The sequence below is a fragment of the Papio anubis genome, chromosome 1 (assembly GCF_008728515.1).
Source record: "Papio anubis isolate 15944 chromosome 1, Panubis1.0, whole genome shotgun sequence".
NCBI lineage: Eukaryota > Metazoa > Chordata > Mammalia > Primates > Cercopithecidae > Papio > Papio anubis.
The window spans coordinates 44,801,883-44,818,431 of NC_044976.1; the positions used below are offsets into that span (position 1 = coordinate 44,801,883).

Here is a 16,549-nt window from a genome sequence, read left to right on the forward strand (position 1 = left end):
GTTGCACTGCCGACGCTGTGTCAACAGCCGTCAGATCCGGCCACCCCCTGATGGTTCTGACTGCACTTCAGACCTGGCTCAGTGGAACCACTGCACTGATAAGCGGGGGCTCCAGGATGAGGTACTCCAGGCTGCCTGGGATGCTGCCTCCACTGCCATCACCTTCGTCTTCCACCAACGTTCTCATGAGGAGCAGCGGGGCCTCCGCTGATAACCAGCTGGTCTGGGTGTAGCTCTTAGAGGAAGGAGATAGGGAAAAGGGGTTCCTTGCCCCACAGGGCCCTGTTGAATTTTGTTCTCTGGGAGAAAATCATCAAGAAGGGCTGCATGATGTTTGCCCAAAATTTATTTTATAAGAAAAACTTTTTTGGTTAAAAAAAAGAATAAAGGTATGAAAGGGTTTGAGGCCTGAGAGCAGTGTGGTAAGCCCAGCAGGGAAGAAGCCCCCTATACTTCTCTAAAGCCTGGGTGCCTGCTTGAGGAGGGAAGGCAGGAACCCAGGGGCAGGGGAGGGCGTCTCTTCAGCAATGATGATGGCCACTGTAACCTCCTAGCCCAGGGTTCCCAGCATACTGAGTAAGGGGCCCAAAGACACTAAACCCAGCTGTAAGAATGCCTCTTTGCTGGGCCTCATCAAGGCCTCCAGGACCTCAGTGCAAGGGAAGAAGGAAAAAAGAGACAAAAGGTGACAGAAAGAGAAAGATAGAACTGGTGGTTGGGGTTCTGGGCAGCCCATGCTTCAGCCCCTGCAAGCTGATGGTACCGAGCATGAGACTGTGAGGTACGGGCCCCATCACATGGTGCTAACATAATCTGCGAAGGCCTGGGATGAGTCCCATGAGTCGCTAACCACATGGCAGGTAGCCCGGAGTCGCCGGATGGCTTCCCTGGCTGTGACTGCATCCTGGTCCAGCCAGTTTTGGAAGAGGCGCAGGTGACCAAAGGCTCCACGGCCCCAGCGCTCCAGCCGCTTGGCGAACTCCAGAAGCCCATCTGGCTTGATGCAGTTGGAACTGGTAGGGTGAGATGGATTAGATATCCGGGAAGCAGCAAATTCTGGTCTATATCTCTGTAGCCCCATCCCTTGTCTTGCCCCTCCCCTCATGTACCTGATGTCCAGCTGACAGAGAGAGGAGGATGAATCCTCTGAGAAAACATCTGCCAAGGCCAGCAGGCCAGCATTCCCTGGAGAGAAGGGGAGAAGTGCCTGTCACCTCCACCCAAGAACAGGGAACAAGGGTATCCCAACCCAACTCTGGCTGGGGAGAAGCCCAGCCCTGCTGGTTCCTGAAGCCCCAGCACAGAAATATCTGTATTCCAACTCCCACGTTCCCAATGGAGAGGTCTTTGCCTTTATCCAGTGAGTTTTTAGGTCAAAGGCCTAGCTCCTTTCCCCTCTGCCTCCCCAGGGTCTGGCCCCCACCCAGGCGGTTCCCTGGCAGCCGGAGGCCCTTCAGTGTGGAGTTGCCCTTCATAGCAGCAACCATCTCAGGCAGAAATTGGGCTGGGCGCTTCTCAAACAGACGGCAGAAGGAGAAGGTAATCTCTGTCAAGAAAAATTATAGTAAATTCTGATGGCTGTATTAGGACTGGTGCCGCCCCCGCTACCCCAGTTGGCCCTAGCAAGGGGTATTAACATTGTATAGGCCCAAAAAGAGGAAGGAATTTTTCTAGACTCCATGCAAGGCTGGAACTAAATCAGAATCCAAACCAAAGACTGAACCTAAATGTTCACTATTAGGAGGTTCTCTGCATGGACAATTCTCCATTCACTTTCTTCTTTCCCTATCACTGACCACCCTCTATGCGGGGTTGGGGATCAGAGAAAAGTCTATGAAGGGAGCCTGGCACAGTACATTTTGCCCCACCACCACCATTTTGTCCACCTCTGAAAGGTAAGAGCAACTTCTGGGTGAGGCACTCTAAAAGAGTAATTTTTCATGTTTAGCAGAGGAGGAATTGAGGTTGGGGCTTTTAGAAGGAAAGTCATGCAGGTTCTATATCCATTTTATAGTTGAGGACACAAGGCCCAGAAAGGAACAGTGGTTTGCTCACTCAGATAATGGCAGAACCACAGTGAAGACCCAGGAAATGTCCAGGTTCTGAATGAGGGACTTACCTTGCAGAGTCAGATTCTGTAGCAAAAAGAGCACCTCGCTCTGACAGTCAGCCAGATTCATGTCATGGAAGCTCAGTCTTTTCAGGGCTAAGTTGTACTCTGGATAGGAGGCAGAGATCATGGACCATAGACCTTAGCTTTCCTAGAGAACAGTGCTAGGTCCCCACCTACTCTCCCTTCACCATTCTGGCTGGGTCCTACCTTTGAGTGTTTGCAAAACAAGCCCAAAATCCTGGGGAGAGGCAAAGGTGGCACTATCCAGGGACAGCTGCTGCAGAGAACCCGACGCCTTCAGAACGGAGCACAGCAGTGGGGCTGGCTGGGCTCCCCGTGGAAATCCCATCTCCAACTGCTCCAGGCAGTTTTCTGGATATGGTGGGGAAAGAAGATTCCAGCTGGCCATCTCTACCTCACTCCCATAGTAGGTCCCATCCTGTTCTTAAGGGATTCATCTAAAAAATTATTTATTCATTCACTTGTTGAATGCCTACCATATGTCAGCACTGTGCTAGATTCTGGATATTGAGCACTAAATAAGAGATTTAATCCTTGCCCTGGTAGAACTTTTAGACCAGGAAGACAGGCTACTCAGACAAGCAAATAAAGTACACAGAGTGGTGGGATAGGAGACATACAAGAACTAAGGGAACATACAGCAGGGGAACTAATCCAGTCTAAAGGTCAGTTCTTTTCCTTTTCTGGAGACCAAGCTGCCTTGGTCACTCTCTGCAGGTCTTATGGTGGTTTAGGCCCTGTCTAGCTCAAGAGTATCTTAGTGGCAAGCTCTAAAGGGGAACAGGTTCCAGATAAGCCAGGAATGACTGATAGAGGAGGTCCTTCCCCTTTCCTCATACGAATGCATCTGCACGTTTGTGTGGGGATACACGTGCATGCACACACACAAACACACAGTGCTTCACCTGGTATCTCCTCATCGCCTATTATGAGGCTAGGGGGTCCTGCATTCCCTGGCACACCAGGGTTGTCCCGCTGGCTTGGGTGGTCAACACGAATAGAGAGGACCCGTAGCAGTGGCAGTGCTCGCACGATAGCACGTGTCAGCTCCAGGATGGGCAGTGGTGAGAACAGGTCACTGAGATGCAGGGCACGGAGGCGACATCCAGCCTGGCCTGACAGGGCCCGCAGGCTGTCTAGCAGGCGGAAGATGTTAGAGCCCAGGCCTATGGCAAGAAAAAGATTAAGTCAGAACCATGTGGGAGTGTCAGCAGGGGTAATATATTCAAATACAACTCCAAATACTTTTGGTTACTAGCAAATCTCTTGGGTTTTGGCTCAGCTTATTTAAACCCATTTGTCTTAACTACTCATCCATGTCTTGCTTTTTCCTTAGGTAACCAGCATACTGAGGTCTGCTGTTTTGGGCTATGCCCATAAGAAGCATCAGTCAGGGCAGAGTCACAAAATTTAGAAGATACGATATGGTGAAGCAGCATGTGGCTACTAGCTGAATGACAGGCCCAGACAGTAGCAGGTCTCTGGATTTCTGGGTTCTGAGTAGTTTTCTGAAGAAACCGGCCTTGAAGGAAGTTTTAGACAGAGGGAGAAGACATAGTCAAGAATCCCAGTTAGTTGGGAGCAGTGGCTCACGCCTGTAATCCCAACACTTCGGGAGGCCAAGGTGGGCAGATCACTTGAGGCCAAGAGTTCCAGACCAGCCTGGCCAACATGGTGAAACCCTGTCTCTACCGAAAATACAGAAATTAGCTGGGCTTGGTGGCACATGCCTGTAGTCCCAGCTACTGGGGAGGCTGAGGCAGGAGAATCACTTGAACCTGGGAGATGGAGGTTGCAGTGAGCCGAGATCATACCACTGCACTCCAGCCTGGGTGACAGAGCAAGACTCTGTCTCAAAAAAAAAAAAAAAAAATCACAGCTCGGAGAGTGCAAGGCATGAATGGGACCCTTGTTTGTTTGGCTACATGAGGCTCAGGAAACAGCTCTAGAGGGCAGGGCTTTGAAGGCCACATTATGGAAAGGCAAAGGGATGGTTTAATCTCATAGGCAATAGGGAGCACCTAAAAACTATGGAGAGTGACAGTGACCCAATGGGGAATACTTTAGAAGAATCAGTGGGTGGGAATGGGGCAGAAAAAAAATAACCAAATCCCACAGGATGGACTAGGATCCAGGAAGGTTAGTTGCTTAATGCCACAGGCAAATAATTCCTTGGACTATGCAGGCTCCTGTTCATTCATTCATTCATTCATTCAACTAAACTACCCAGGGCCTACTAAATATCAAGTTTTTTGCTAGACACTAGTGAGCAGAACATTGCTTTTTTTTTCTTACATAGCTTGATAATGTGAAGGAAACGGGGGGAATAAAGTACTATGGAATTACAAAGGATGGGTACCTAGTCCAGCTTACATCAGTAAAGGCACTCCAGCTAAGTCCTAAAAAACATAAAGGAGACAGGCTAAAATTTAGGAAGAATGATTGTGGCAGAGGCAACTTGGCATATGTAGAGTCCTGAAGGAGAACAAAAAAGTTTCATAATGGCTGGTGTGAGACTGTGAAGGGGGGAAGCATTCAAGATACAACTATAGGCCAGGTGTGGTGGCTCACACCTATATAATACCAGCACTTTGGGAGGCTGAGGTAGGCAGATCACCTGAGGTCAGGAGCCCAAGACCAGTCTGGCCAACATGGTAAAACCCTGTCTCTACTAAAAATACAAAAATTAGCTGGGTATAGTGGCGTGTGCCTATAATCCTAGCTACTGAGGCAGTAGAATTGCTTGGACCTGAGAGGTGGAGGTTGCAGTGAGCCAAGATTGCACCATTGCATTCCAGCCTGAGTGACAAGAGTGAGACTCCATGTCAAAAAAAAAAAAAGATACAACCATAGAGGTAACCAAGAGTGAGAACATGAATGACCCCTAAGTAAAATTAAGCAATATGGTGAGGGGAGGCCATTGAAAGCTGTTTGCATGAATGAATGACAGGGTCATTTTTGACTGATTTTTGAAAGAATCAAGACTGCATTTTTCAAAGGATGCTTGGGCTGCAGTGCGGATAATGGATTTGTATGGTATGAGTAAGGAGTCCGGAGGAACTGCTGAAATTAGTTCAGGTAGGGAATAATGGTAGCTTGAATTAAGGATGTGGAGATAAATAAATGTATTTAACAAATTGTAAAGATAGGGCTGGGCGTAGTGGCTCATGACTATAATCTCAGCAGTGAAGGAGGCTGAGGTTGGTGGATCACTTGAGGCCAGGAGTTCAAGACCAGCCTGGCTGGGGAAACCCTGTCCTTACTAAAAATATAAAAACTAGCCCAGTGTGGTGGTACATGCCTGTAATTCCAGGTTATTATGGGAGGTTGAGGCACGAGAATCACTGGAACCCAGAAGGTAGAGGTGCCAGTGAGCTGAGATTGCACCACTGCACTCCAGCCTGGGTGACAGCAAGACTGTCTCAAAAAGGAAAACGGAAAGATAGGACCTCATGAGCAAATGTGTGGAGTAAGACAATACAGGTTTCTTTGGGCAAGTGAGTAAACTAATGTCATTGAGAACAGAAGGATCGGTATAGTGTGAAGGTGCATTCAAGTTAGATGTAATGAGTTGGGGGGGCATGTTGTGGGTTATGAAGTGGTCATGTCTATTAGCTGGATAAATGGGTCTGGAAGGTCAAGAGAAAGATCTGGGGTAATGTCACATAATGGGGAATCTTTAGCATAGTTGGCCTTTGAAACCACAGGAATGGATGAAATTGTCCAAGAAGGGTGCATAAAGTGGGAAAGCTCTGAGGAATTCTGAATAAGCAGAGAGGAGAAAACTTTTTTTTTGAGATGGAGTCTCGTTCTGTTGCCCAGGTTAAAGTACAGTGGCACGATCTCCAGTCACTGCAACCTCAGCCTCCTGAGTAGCTGGGATTACAGGCACCCGCCACCACGCCTGGCTAATTTTTGTATTTTTAGTAGAGACGGGGTTTCACCATCTTGGTCAGGCTGGTCTTGAACTCCTGACCTCGTGATCCACCTACCTTGACCTCCCAAAGTGCTGGGATTACAGGCATGAGCCACTGTGCCCGGCCAAGAAAACATTTTTTAAGATAGTGAAAAAAAAAAAAAAGAAGATTAATAGCAATAAATCCTGCCAAGAAGAGTTACTGAAAAGTATACATTGAATCTAGTAACAAGGAGGACCTTGGAGACATAAGTCCTTGCCAGTGCAGTGGTAGGGGCATAAGAGGCTGGAAGGGGCTGTGGGTAAGAGAAGTGGAAACAGTACAGATAACTAAGGTTGTGAAGAATAGGAGATAATAGTTAACAGTTTATTAATATGGCATAGACGGAGGTGGTGATGGCAGTTTTTGGTGGAGACCTGTTAAGATGCTGGTAGGAGAGAGACAGTGGAAAGGAGAAAGATAGTATAAATAGTTGTTTGAAAGCATGGATCTGCAGTCTGGTTGCCTGGGTTTGAATCCTAGCTCTATAATTGCTAGGTTATCCTGAGGAAGTCACTTGCTCTCATAGTGTTGTAAAGATTAAATTGTTAGATCAAATTATCAAGAATACTTAAAATATGCCAGACACATACTAAGCAGTATATAAAAATTAGTTTGAGAAACAAGCTTACCTAAGAAGGTAGGATGCTTGTTTCTCAAACTGATAATTTTTATATACTTCATTGTGAAGCTCTATGCATCTAGAGCACAGGTGGGAGAATTAGCCTTAGAAAGGATGGTGGTCTCTTCCATTCTGGTGGAGAAGGATGAGTGCAGATGGAGAGTTTATAGGCTGTTTAGCAAGCTGAAGAAACTCATGTGTGATGGCTTCTATTTTCTTGGTGAAGTAGGTGAGGTCATCCCTGAGAAGGGAAAAGGAGGGTTTGGAAGTGGTAGGAATGGGAGCTGATGTTGCAAGCACAGTGAAGGTTCATATGAGGTTAATGATCATGAGTGTATAGTAGCACTGATTTGCACAGTTGTATGATTTTTCTCTAGCAGTGCTCAGCAACCTAGGCAGATTGCTGGATTTAGCCAGAGTTGAGGTTTAGCTAGCTGGGCACAAGCAGGAGGGAAATGAGGACTGAGGATTGCTTTGCAGGTTGTTGGTCTGATAAGAAATTGTGTACCACACCTTGTCTGGACAGCTGCTCTAATATGACTGGTGAGGTCAAACTGTAGCCCTGCCTGGGCATGCATATACTATACTGCTCCCACCTGCCCTTGGATTGCCTTGCATATCTAAAATGTATTCATTCTTCAGATTCCAGCTGGCTTGTCTCATTGCCCCTCAGGAACCCCTGCTTTCAACAACTAATCAACTGTATAGACTTTATGTTCCTCTCTTCTAGCACTGATAGTCTCCCCTGCTGTGAGGCATACAAGTCTTCCTCTCTAACCTCCTGATCATACCCCCAATTTGCCCCTCCCACCTCCCCAGAATTAGGCACACAGCTAGTGCTTGCTAGGCAATCCAAGCCCAATCCCTGCCACTCCAGGGTGCTCACCATTGTAGGAGAGTGTGAGGCTCTCCAGTGACACCCAGGAGCTCAGCAGGTGGCATAGTGTCAGGGCTGCCTCTGTGGAGAGTGGAACTGTGAATAGCTCCAAGGTGGAGATGCTGCGGAATCTTTGTGAAGCTTCCAGTGCTGGAAGCCCCAGGCAGCTGGGATCTGATCCATCCAAAGCTCCACAAGCCACTTCCCCAATCTCCATCTCTTCACCATCCTCCTTCTCGCCAGCCACAATAAAAACAAAGTCATACAGGTCTTCAGACTCTGCACCAGGCCCCTGACGAGTGCGAGCACCCTTCTTCCCTGCAGCTCGCTTGAAACGCTTTAGGGGCTTAGGCTGTGGGGCTGAGCTAGCTGGTGCCCGTTTGTATGAGGATGTAGAAGAAGAGGCAGAGGAAGTGGCTGCTAGAGCAGAAGGTGGCCGCTTGGTGCCAGGAGCCTCATGGGAGGTGGCTGGGGGGTGCAGCTCCCTCTTAAGGTCTGTTCCGCCTGCTGTCAGGCTCTCCTGTGTGCTCCGGCGTGTTACCCGAGTGGCAGGTGCAGCTCTGGGCATCTGCTTGGCTTCACTCTTACGCCGGCTCGCCATCAGGGCTGCAGCACATCGCTCAGCAGCATCCCGGCGGGGCCGACGTGAGCCCAATAAGAGGGACCCTTCATCTCGGGATGGGGCCCGGCCTCGGGAGGCCTCTCCACAGAGGCGGCAGGGTGGGCCACCAGGCCCTGGTTGCCAGAAGCCAGCACTCATGGTGAGAATAAGGATGAAAAGGGCTGACTCAGGCACAGGCCAGGAGTATAGCGACACTTGACTGACAGCCCCATGGTGAATGAGCTGATGCAACAGCTGCCGAAGTGACTGCTGAGCAGCCACATCAGAGAACAGCAGGTGGCGGAACTTGAGTGTGTGCAGGGAGCTGGCCAAGGTCTCCAGAACCCTGCGGTTGGGCTCAGCCACCAGCTCGGTTGCACCCTGCAGCATGTTACAGATGGTGAGCTGTCGGACATGGCGGGAGCTGTGCAGAAGAGGCGAGAATCGCTGATCACAAAGACGCCTGTCAGAAGACACATCAATGGTCCCACGTAGAACATGGGAAAAAAAGGCCTCCATAAACTTGGCTCGCCAGCATGTCACACTCTGAAAAGAAGAAAACATGCCAGACAGCCATGATATATCCATGAAACTGTCCAAATTTCCTCCTCCTCCAATAGCAAACTATTTACTGAGTCAGGCAACACTCTACAAATTCATTTAATCTTCACATCTCTGAGGTATGTATTATTATTAGCCCTAATTCACAGGTAAAACTGAGGCACAAAGAGGTTATCACCTGTGGTCACACAGGTAAGTGGTTGGATTATTTGAACCCAGGAAATCTGGTTCCAAAGACCATGCTTTTGTTATAGTGCCTCCACTGAAACACCCCTGTAAGTTCTTCCATGTTTGTTTCTAGAACCTTACCCCATTTTTTTTTCTTTTTTTCTTTTTTTTAAAGATAGAATCTCACTTTGTAGCCCAGGCTGGAGTGCAATGGTATGATCTCAGCTCACTGCAACTTCTGCCTCCCAGGTTCAAGTGATTCTTGTGCCTCAGCCTCTGGAGAAACTGGGATTACAGGCGCCCACCACATCCGGCTAATTTTTGTATTTTTTTTTAGTAGAGATGGGGTTTCACCATATTGGCCAGGCTGGTCTTGAACTCTAGACCTCAAGTGTTCCGCCCACCTTGGCCTCCCAAAGTGCTGGGATTGTAGGCATGAGCCACCACGCCCAGCCCCTTATCCCAACTTTTAATTCTTATCACCACCGGCCCCTTATCACTTCACACCTGACCACTAACTTCCTGATTACTCTCCCTGTCCCCAAAGTAGTGCTGTAAAACACTAATAACATCATACTGCATTAAAACACCCGATGTCTACCTACTGCCCTTCCACCCTCTGCCTGAGAAACTTTATTTCCCACATCTTGCTTATGAGAATGCTTTGCTCTAGCCAAACTGGTCACCCCATGGACCCAAACCTGCCTATGTCCTTTCCTACATCTACCAGAAATGCTGAACTAGACTTCCTGAAAGGACTTAGAAACATGTCATTTGAGACTGTCTCTTGTTGGGACTCCTCTGACACTGTGACTACTCAAGACTAAGATGCTGGTGTGTTGTCTCATGGTGTTGAGTCCCTTTGCCTGTGTACATGTCTTATCCCAGCCACATTAGAAATTCTTAGAAAGCGGGAATCATATCTTGATTTATTTCTTCCAAGGCAACAGTTATTTGCTTTGATGGATAGGAAATTTCATCAGACTATTCTGCACTTGATCTTAGCCAAAAGGCCAAGAAGCGATTCATCAGACTATTCTGATATGTTTAATATAACTCTGAATGCAAGTGATTCTCAGCCTTTGGTGCACATCAGAATTCCCTTGGAGCTTTTCTTCCCCAAAATTCACATACCAGACACCCAGACTTGGTGATTCTGTGTTACATCTGAGGTAAGGTCCAGATATTTTTATTGTTTGAACCATCCCAGATGATTCTGATGTACATCAGAGGTTAGGAATTACTGCTACCTAATCCAGAAGGGCACACCGAGACAAAGACAGGTACCAGACCCTAAAGTTTCTAATTTAAGATGATCCCTAAGTCATCTCGGGGGCAGTAGAAAGTTAGGTCCCAGCTCTTTCAGTATCCTCTGGATTTCTCTGAACCTCTTCCCTCATCTGCAAAATGTGGATAACCTGCTTCACAGGATTGTTGTGAAGATCAAAATGTAGTAGTACAAATTAAAGCACTTTGTAATCTGTAAAACATAAAAAATGTTACTGCTGCTGCCACTGCTATTAACCTGGACGGGATATGAAATGGAGGCAGAGGCCGGGCGCGGTGGCTCAAGCCTGTAATCCCAGCACTTTGGGAGGCCAAGACGGGCGGATCACGAGGTCAGGAGATCGAGACCATCCTGGCTAATACGGTGAAACCCCGTCTCTACTAAAAATACAAAAAACTAGCCGGGCGAGGTGGCGGGCGCCTGTAGTCCCAGCTACTCGGGAGGCTGAGGCAGGGGAATGGCGTAAACCCGGGAGGCGGAGCTTGCAGTGAGCTGAGATCGGGCCACTGCACTCCAGCCTGGGCGACAGAGCGAGACTCCGTCTCAAAAAAAAAAAAAGAAATGGAGGCAGAGCCTGTTAAGCATGGTGCTCATTCAGACTAAAGCCAAGGCTGTGGGGGCCTGAGGTTCCTCAAGACTAAAACATTTCTTTGGTCCTTACCCTGCCTCCATGCATTCCTCCATACTGGAGTGACCCTCAGTTCCTATTTGAGGTTCTCGGAAGGAACTAGGCCTCTGCTGTCCTTAAGCAAAAGTGTCATTCCTGTTGCCTTAGCTATTTCCCCAGACTCCACTTACTGTGGTAATAATTAGGAATGACTTCCTGCTTGAAATAACTGCATAGCAGCAACACAGAAAGGCCTTGCTCATCAGCAGCAGGACACTGAGGGCAGGAAAAACTACCTGGCAACCAAATCTCTGCTCAGCTTTGAGTGAAGGCAAAGAAGGTATCCTTTGGTCCTACCTCACACTAGCACTTTTCCTACAGATTTGCTGCCCACACCCAGTATTGAAAAACACTTGCAGGTAACCTTAGCAAGGCTTCAGCTTTACAAGTGAGCTAGTCAGATGGTTATTACAATATCTGGCCTAAAATATGCACAAAGATGGTGAGCCAAGATATTGTGGCTGTTTCTGGCTATAAGAGGCACAGGGGAAATGTATGTTAGATAAGTAAATACTGGACTTTGTCAGACATGTTAATGGTTGATGAAACCAATGGGAGACAGAATATTCGGAACACTCCAGACACAACTGCAGTGAGCAGCATGACACAGTGATCAGGAACATGCACTCCAGAAGCAGGCTGCTTCAACTTGAATCTGGGTCCGCCATTCACTAACTGTAACTTAGGCAAGTCCTTTCACCTCTTTCTGCCTTAGTTTCATCATCTATAAAGTGGAAGATCACTGTGTACTGACATCATAGCATTTTTGTGACAGTTAAATGAGTAAAGTTACGACAGCTCTCAGTGGCTTCTTTCTCACTAACGTACGAGCAGACAGAAGATCACGAAGTTTTATTTCATCACCACTCTTAAGAAGAATCTATGCTAAAATTCGAAGCTGAGAGGTGCTTGAGATCTAGTCCAAACCACTCATTTTATGGACTCGTATGCTATCACGATGCAAAGTGATTTAGTACTTTCTTTTCTGTGAGGGTAAGGGAAATGAGGCATGATCAATGAAGTGAAGTGACATTTGCCCCAACACAATCTTTGGCCCATCCTCAATGGGCTGGCAGGGGAAGAGGAAGTGTGTGTACAAACTAGGGGGGGCTAAACATCTTGTGCTAACTTGTTAGAGCTAACAATATTCACAAACTATATGTTGTTCATTGTTTTACTGATACCAGAAATATTGTGTGTGGATAGAGAAGCAAATGAAAAATCATGGACCAGGCATGGTGACTCATGCATGTAATCCCAGCACTTGGGGATGCCAAGGCAGGCAGATTGCTTGAGTCCATGAGTTTGAGACCAGCCTGGGCAACGTGACAAAACCCTATCTCTACTAAAAATAGGAAAAGTTTAGCCGGGCATGGTGGTGCACGCCTGTAATCCAGCTGCTTGGGAGGCTGAGGTGGGAGGATTGCCTGAGCCTGGGAGGTTGAGGCTGCAGTGAGCCAAGATCGTGCCACTGTACTCCAGCCTGGGCAACTGGAGTGAGACTGTCTCAAAAAAAGTGTAAACTAACTCTGGAGTATTTACGTATATGAGAGTAGCTACATGTATTTGTTTTTACAACATTGAGACAATTCTGAACAGTTTCAAATGCTGGCCTTTTAAAACATACCATGTATTCAAATGTTTTTAGAATATTTTCTTTTGAAAATGTGTACCATATGTAATAATACTTGCTGTATTGAATATTTCCATTGTTTCTAGTTTTTTTTTTTTTTTTTTTTTGAGACAGTTTTTCTGTCGCCCTGACCTGGGCTGGAGTGCAGTGGCGGGATATTAGCTCATTGCAACCTCTGCCTCCCGGGTTCAAGCAATTCTCATGCCTCAGCCTTCCAGTAGCTGGGACTACAGGTGCATACCACCATGTCCAGCTAATTTTTTGGTATTTTTTAGTAGACAGGGTTTCGCCATGTTGGCCAGGCTGGTCTCAAACTCCTGAGCTCAGTTGATCTGCCTGCCTTGGCCTCCCAAAGTGTTGAGATTACAGGCATAAGCCACCACGCCTGGCCTGTTTCTAGGTTTTGGTTTTTTTTTTTTTTAGACATTCTCGTTCTGTTGCCCAGGCTGGAGTACAGTGGCATGATCTCGGCTCACTGCAACCTCCATCTCCCAGGTTCAAGCTATTCTGCCTCAGCTTCCCAAGCTGGGATTACAGGCATGTGCCACCATGCCTGGCTAATTTTTGTATTTTTGGTAGAGATGGGGTTTCGCCATGCTGGCCAGGCTGGTCTTGAACTCCTGACCTCAAGTGATCTCCCGCCTTGGCCTCCCAAAGTGCTGGGATTACAGGTGTGAGCCACGGTGCCTGACCCTGTTTCTAGCTTTTTTATATTGAACTGTTCTGTAATATACATCTGGAAATAAATCTTCATGAGTATCTCAATTTTTATATACTATAAATTCTAAGAAGCAGAACTTCTAGCCAAATTATTTTTTTTAAGAGACAGGGTCTTGCCCCATCACCCAGGGCTACAGTCAGTGGTGAGATCATAGCTCACTGTAGCCTTGAACTCCGGGTCTCATGCAATTTTCCTGCCTCAGCCTCCCAAGTAGCAGGGACTATAGACGCATGCCACTATGCACAGCTAATTTTTAAATTTTTTCTGTAGAGATGAGGTCTCACTATGTTGCTCCAGCAGGTTTTTTTTTTTTTTGAGATGGAGTCTTTTTCTGTCGCCCAGGCTGGAGTGCAATGGTGCAATCTTGGCTCACTGCAACCTCCACGTCCCAGGCTCAAGTGATTCTCCTGCCTCAGCCTCTTGAGTAGCTGGGACTACAGGCATGTGCCACCACGCCCGGCTAAGTTTTGTATTTTTAGTAGAGACGGGGTTTTACCATATTGGCCAGGCTGGTCTTGAACTCCTGACCTCAGGTGATCCACCTGTCTTGGCCTCCCAAAGTGCTGGGATTACAGGTGTAAGCCACCATCATGCCCAGCATAAATTTTCTGGGGAGGAGAGGGTCTCTGTCAGCCAGGCTAGAGTGCAGTGGTGCTATTATAGTTCACTGCAGCCTCAACCTCCTGGGCTCCTCAGCTTCCCAGTTAGCTGGGAGGTACACGCCAACAAACCCAGCTAATTTTTAAAAATTATTGCAGGCTGGCCACAGTGGCTTATACCTGTAATCCCAGCACTTTGGGAGGCCAAGGCCAGGGGATCACTTGAGGTCAGGAGTTCGAGACCAGCCCGGCCAATGTGGTGAAACCTCGTCTCTACTAAAAATACAAAAAGTAGCCAGGCCTGGTGATGGGCGCCTGTAATCTCAGCTACTTTGGAGGCTGAGGCAGGAGAATCACTTGAACCTGTGAGGCAAAGGTTGCAGTGAGCCAAGATCATACCACTGCACTCCAGCCTGGGGGAGAGAGAGAGACTCTGTCTTTAAAAAAAAAAAAAAAAAAATTATTGCAGGGATGGGGTCTCCCTGTGTTGCCCAGACTGGTCTCGAATTCGTGGGCTCAAGTGATCTTCTTGCCTTGGTGTTCTAAAGTCTGGAATTACAGGTAAGAGCCACCATACCCAGCCAGCCTAAATATTTTAAAGTCTGAACAAATATTACCAGATTGCCTACCAAGAAAGTTACAACAATTTCTGTTACCACCAACAGCATATTAAAATGCAAATTTCACCCACCCATGGCCAAACCTAGGCATTACTTTTGCAATGAAAACCACATCAAAACAAGACTTTACTAAACTAAGCAGTGAGATTTTACTTTCTCAGTTTTATCATGAGACTTAACATTTTTCACTTTACTGGGGATTTTTGTATATTTCGTGATGTGTCCAAATCCTTACTCATTTTACTGGGATATTTATCTTTTTCCATTTTGTGTCCCTTTGTTTTGCAAATATTGTTGCAAATGTTCTTTCATAGTGTATTTACCTTTTAACATTTGGTTATGATGTTGGCATTTTTTTTTTAATTTAATTAATACAAAGTCCTGAAGATAGTGTTAATATTTTATGTGGTTAAATATGTCTGTATTTTCTTTCTTGGTTCTGTACATTTAATAATTAGCACTCTTGGCGCACGGTGGCTCACGCCTGTAATCCCAGCACTTTGGGAGGCCGAGGCGGGTGGATCACGAGGTCAAGAGATGGAGACCATCCTGGCCAACGTGGTGAAACCTCGTCTCTACTAAAAATGCAAAAACTAGCTGGGTGTGGTGGCGCGTACCTGTAGTCCCAGCTACTACTAGGGAGGCTGAGGCAGGAGAATAACTTGAACCCAGGAGGCAGAGGTTGCAGTGAGCTGAGATCACACCACTGCACTCCAGCCTGGCAATAGAGCGAGACTTCATCTCAAAACAAAACAAAACAAAATTAGTACTCTCTCTATCCTGAGATTAGGATGGTCACTTTTATTTTTTTATTTTTAGTTGTGCTCTTTTTTTTTTTTTTGAGACAGGGTTATGACACTGGAGTGCAGTGTCATGATCATTGCTCACTGCAGCCTTGACCGACCTCTGACGCTCAGTTGATCCTCCTGCCTCAGCCTCCCGAATAGCTGGGACTAGAGGCGTACACCAGCACACCCAGCTAACTTTTGTATTTTTTGTAGAAACAAGGTTTTGTCATGTTGCCCAGGCTGTTCTTGAACTCCTGGACTCAAGCGATCTGACCACCTTGGCCTCCCAAAGTTTTTCTGGGATTGCAGGTGTGAGCCATCACACCCAGCCTGATTTTGCTTTTACTTTTTTTTTGTTTATTGGTTTTATTATTTTTGGAGACAGAGTCTCACTCTGTCACCCAGGCTGGAGTGCAATGGAGCAATCTAGTCTCACTGCAACCTCTGCCTCCTGGGTTCAAGTGATTCTCATGCCTCAGCCTCCCAAGGAGTTTAGATTACAGGTATGCACCACTGCGCCCAGCTAATTTTTGTATTTTTATTTTTTATCTTTATTTTTTTGAGTCAGAGTCTCACTGTGTCACCCAGGCTGGAGTGCAGTGGTAAAATCTCAGCTCATTACAACCTCTGCCACCTGGGTTCAAGCAATCTACTGCCTCAGCCCCCCAAGTAGTAATCCCAGAGTAGCTGGGATTACAGGCATGCACCACCACACCTGATTTTCAGTAGAGACAGGGTTTCACCATGTGGGCCAGGCTCGTCTCAACTCCTGACCCTCAAGTGACCTGCTCACCTTGGCCTCCCAAAGTACTGGGATTACAGGTATAAGCCACGGTGCTCGGCCTAAGTTTTGTATTTTTAGTAGAGATGGGGTTTCACCATGTTGGCCAGGCTGGTCTCAACTCCTGACCTCAAGTGATCTGCCCACCTCGGCCTCCCAAAGTGCTGGGATTACAGGTGTGAGCCACCACACCTGGCCTGTTGGTTTTATTATTTTTATTTTTTAAATTTTTATTTTTTTCTCTTCTTTGGTGTTGAAACTGATTTTTTGTTGTTTTTGTTTTGAGTCAAGGTCTGGCTCTATTGCCCAGGCTGGAGTGCGATGGTGTGATCTCAGCTCACTGCATCCTCTGCCTCCTGGGCTCCCTCCCACCTCAGCCTCCTGAGTAGCTGGGACTACAGGTGCACACTACCACACCAGGATAATTTTTCTATTTTTTTGTTGAGACGGGGTTTCTCCACGTTGCCCAGGTTGGTCCCAAACTTGTGAGCTCAAGCGATCCACCCACCTCAGCCTCCCAAAGTGCTGGGATT

At 47.1% G+C, this 16,549-nt stretch overlaps 2 protein-coding genes across 3 annotated transcripts in view; one reads left to right on the plus strand and one right to left on the minus strand.

Moving 5' to 3' along the window:
* RAD54L (RAD54 like) overlaps window positions 1-402 on the plus strand; it is a 31,709-nt gene extending 31,307 nt beyond the window's left edge. The window contains exon 18 of one of the 2 annotated variants that reach the window (XM_031668211.1): window positions 1-401. In XM_031668211.1, coding sequence (XP_031524071.1) covers window positions 1-211 — 211 coding nt within the window. In that variant the 3' untranslated portion in view covers window positions 212-401. The other variant, XM_009207701.4, reaches the window with a different exon arrangement.
* LRRC41 (leucine rich repeat containing 41) overlaps window positions 325-16,549 on the minus strand; it is a 26,015-nt gene continuing 9,790 nt past the window's right edge. The window contains exons 4-10 of the mRNA XM_003891811.4: window positions 7,599-8,736; window positions 3,040-3,300; window positions 2,321-2,485; window positions 2,120-2,218; window positions 1,424-1,546; window positions 1,110-1,185; window positions 325-1,013 (exon numbers count right to left, since the gene is read on the minus strand). Coding sequence (XP_003891860.1) covers window positions 794-1,013; window positions 1,110-1,185; window positions 1,424-1,546; window positions 2,120-2,218; window positions 2,321-2,485; window positions 3,040-3,300; window positions 7,599-8,736 — 2,082 coding nt within the window. The 3' untranslated portion in view covers window positions 325-793. The remainder of the gene's footprint in view (window positions 1,014-1,109; window positions 1,186-1,423; window positions 1,547-2,119; window positions 2,219-2,320; window positions 2,486-3,039; window positions 3,301-7,598; window positions 8,737-16,549) is intronic.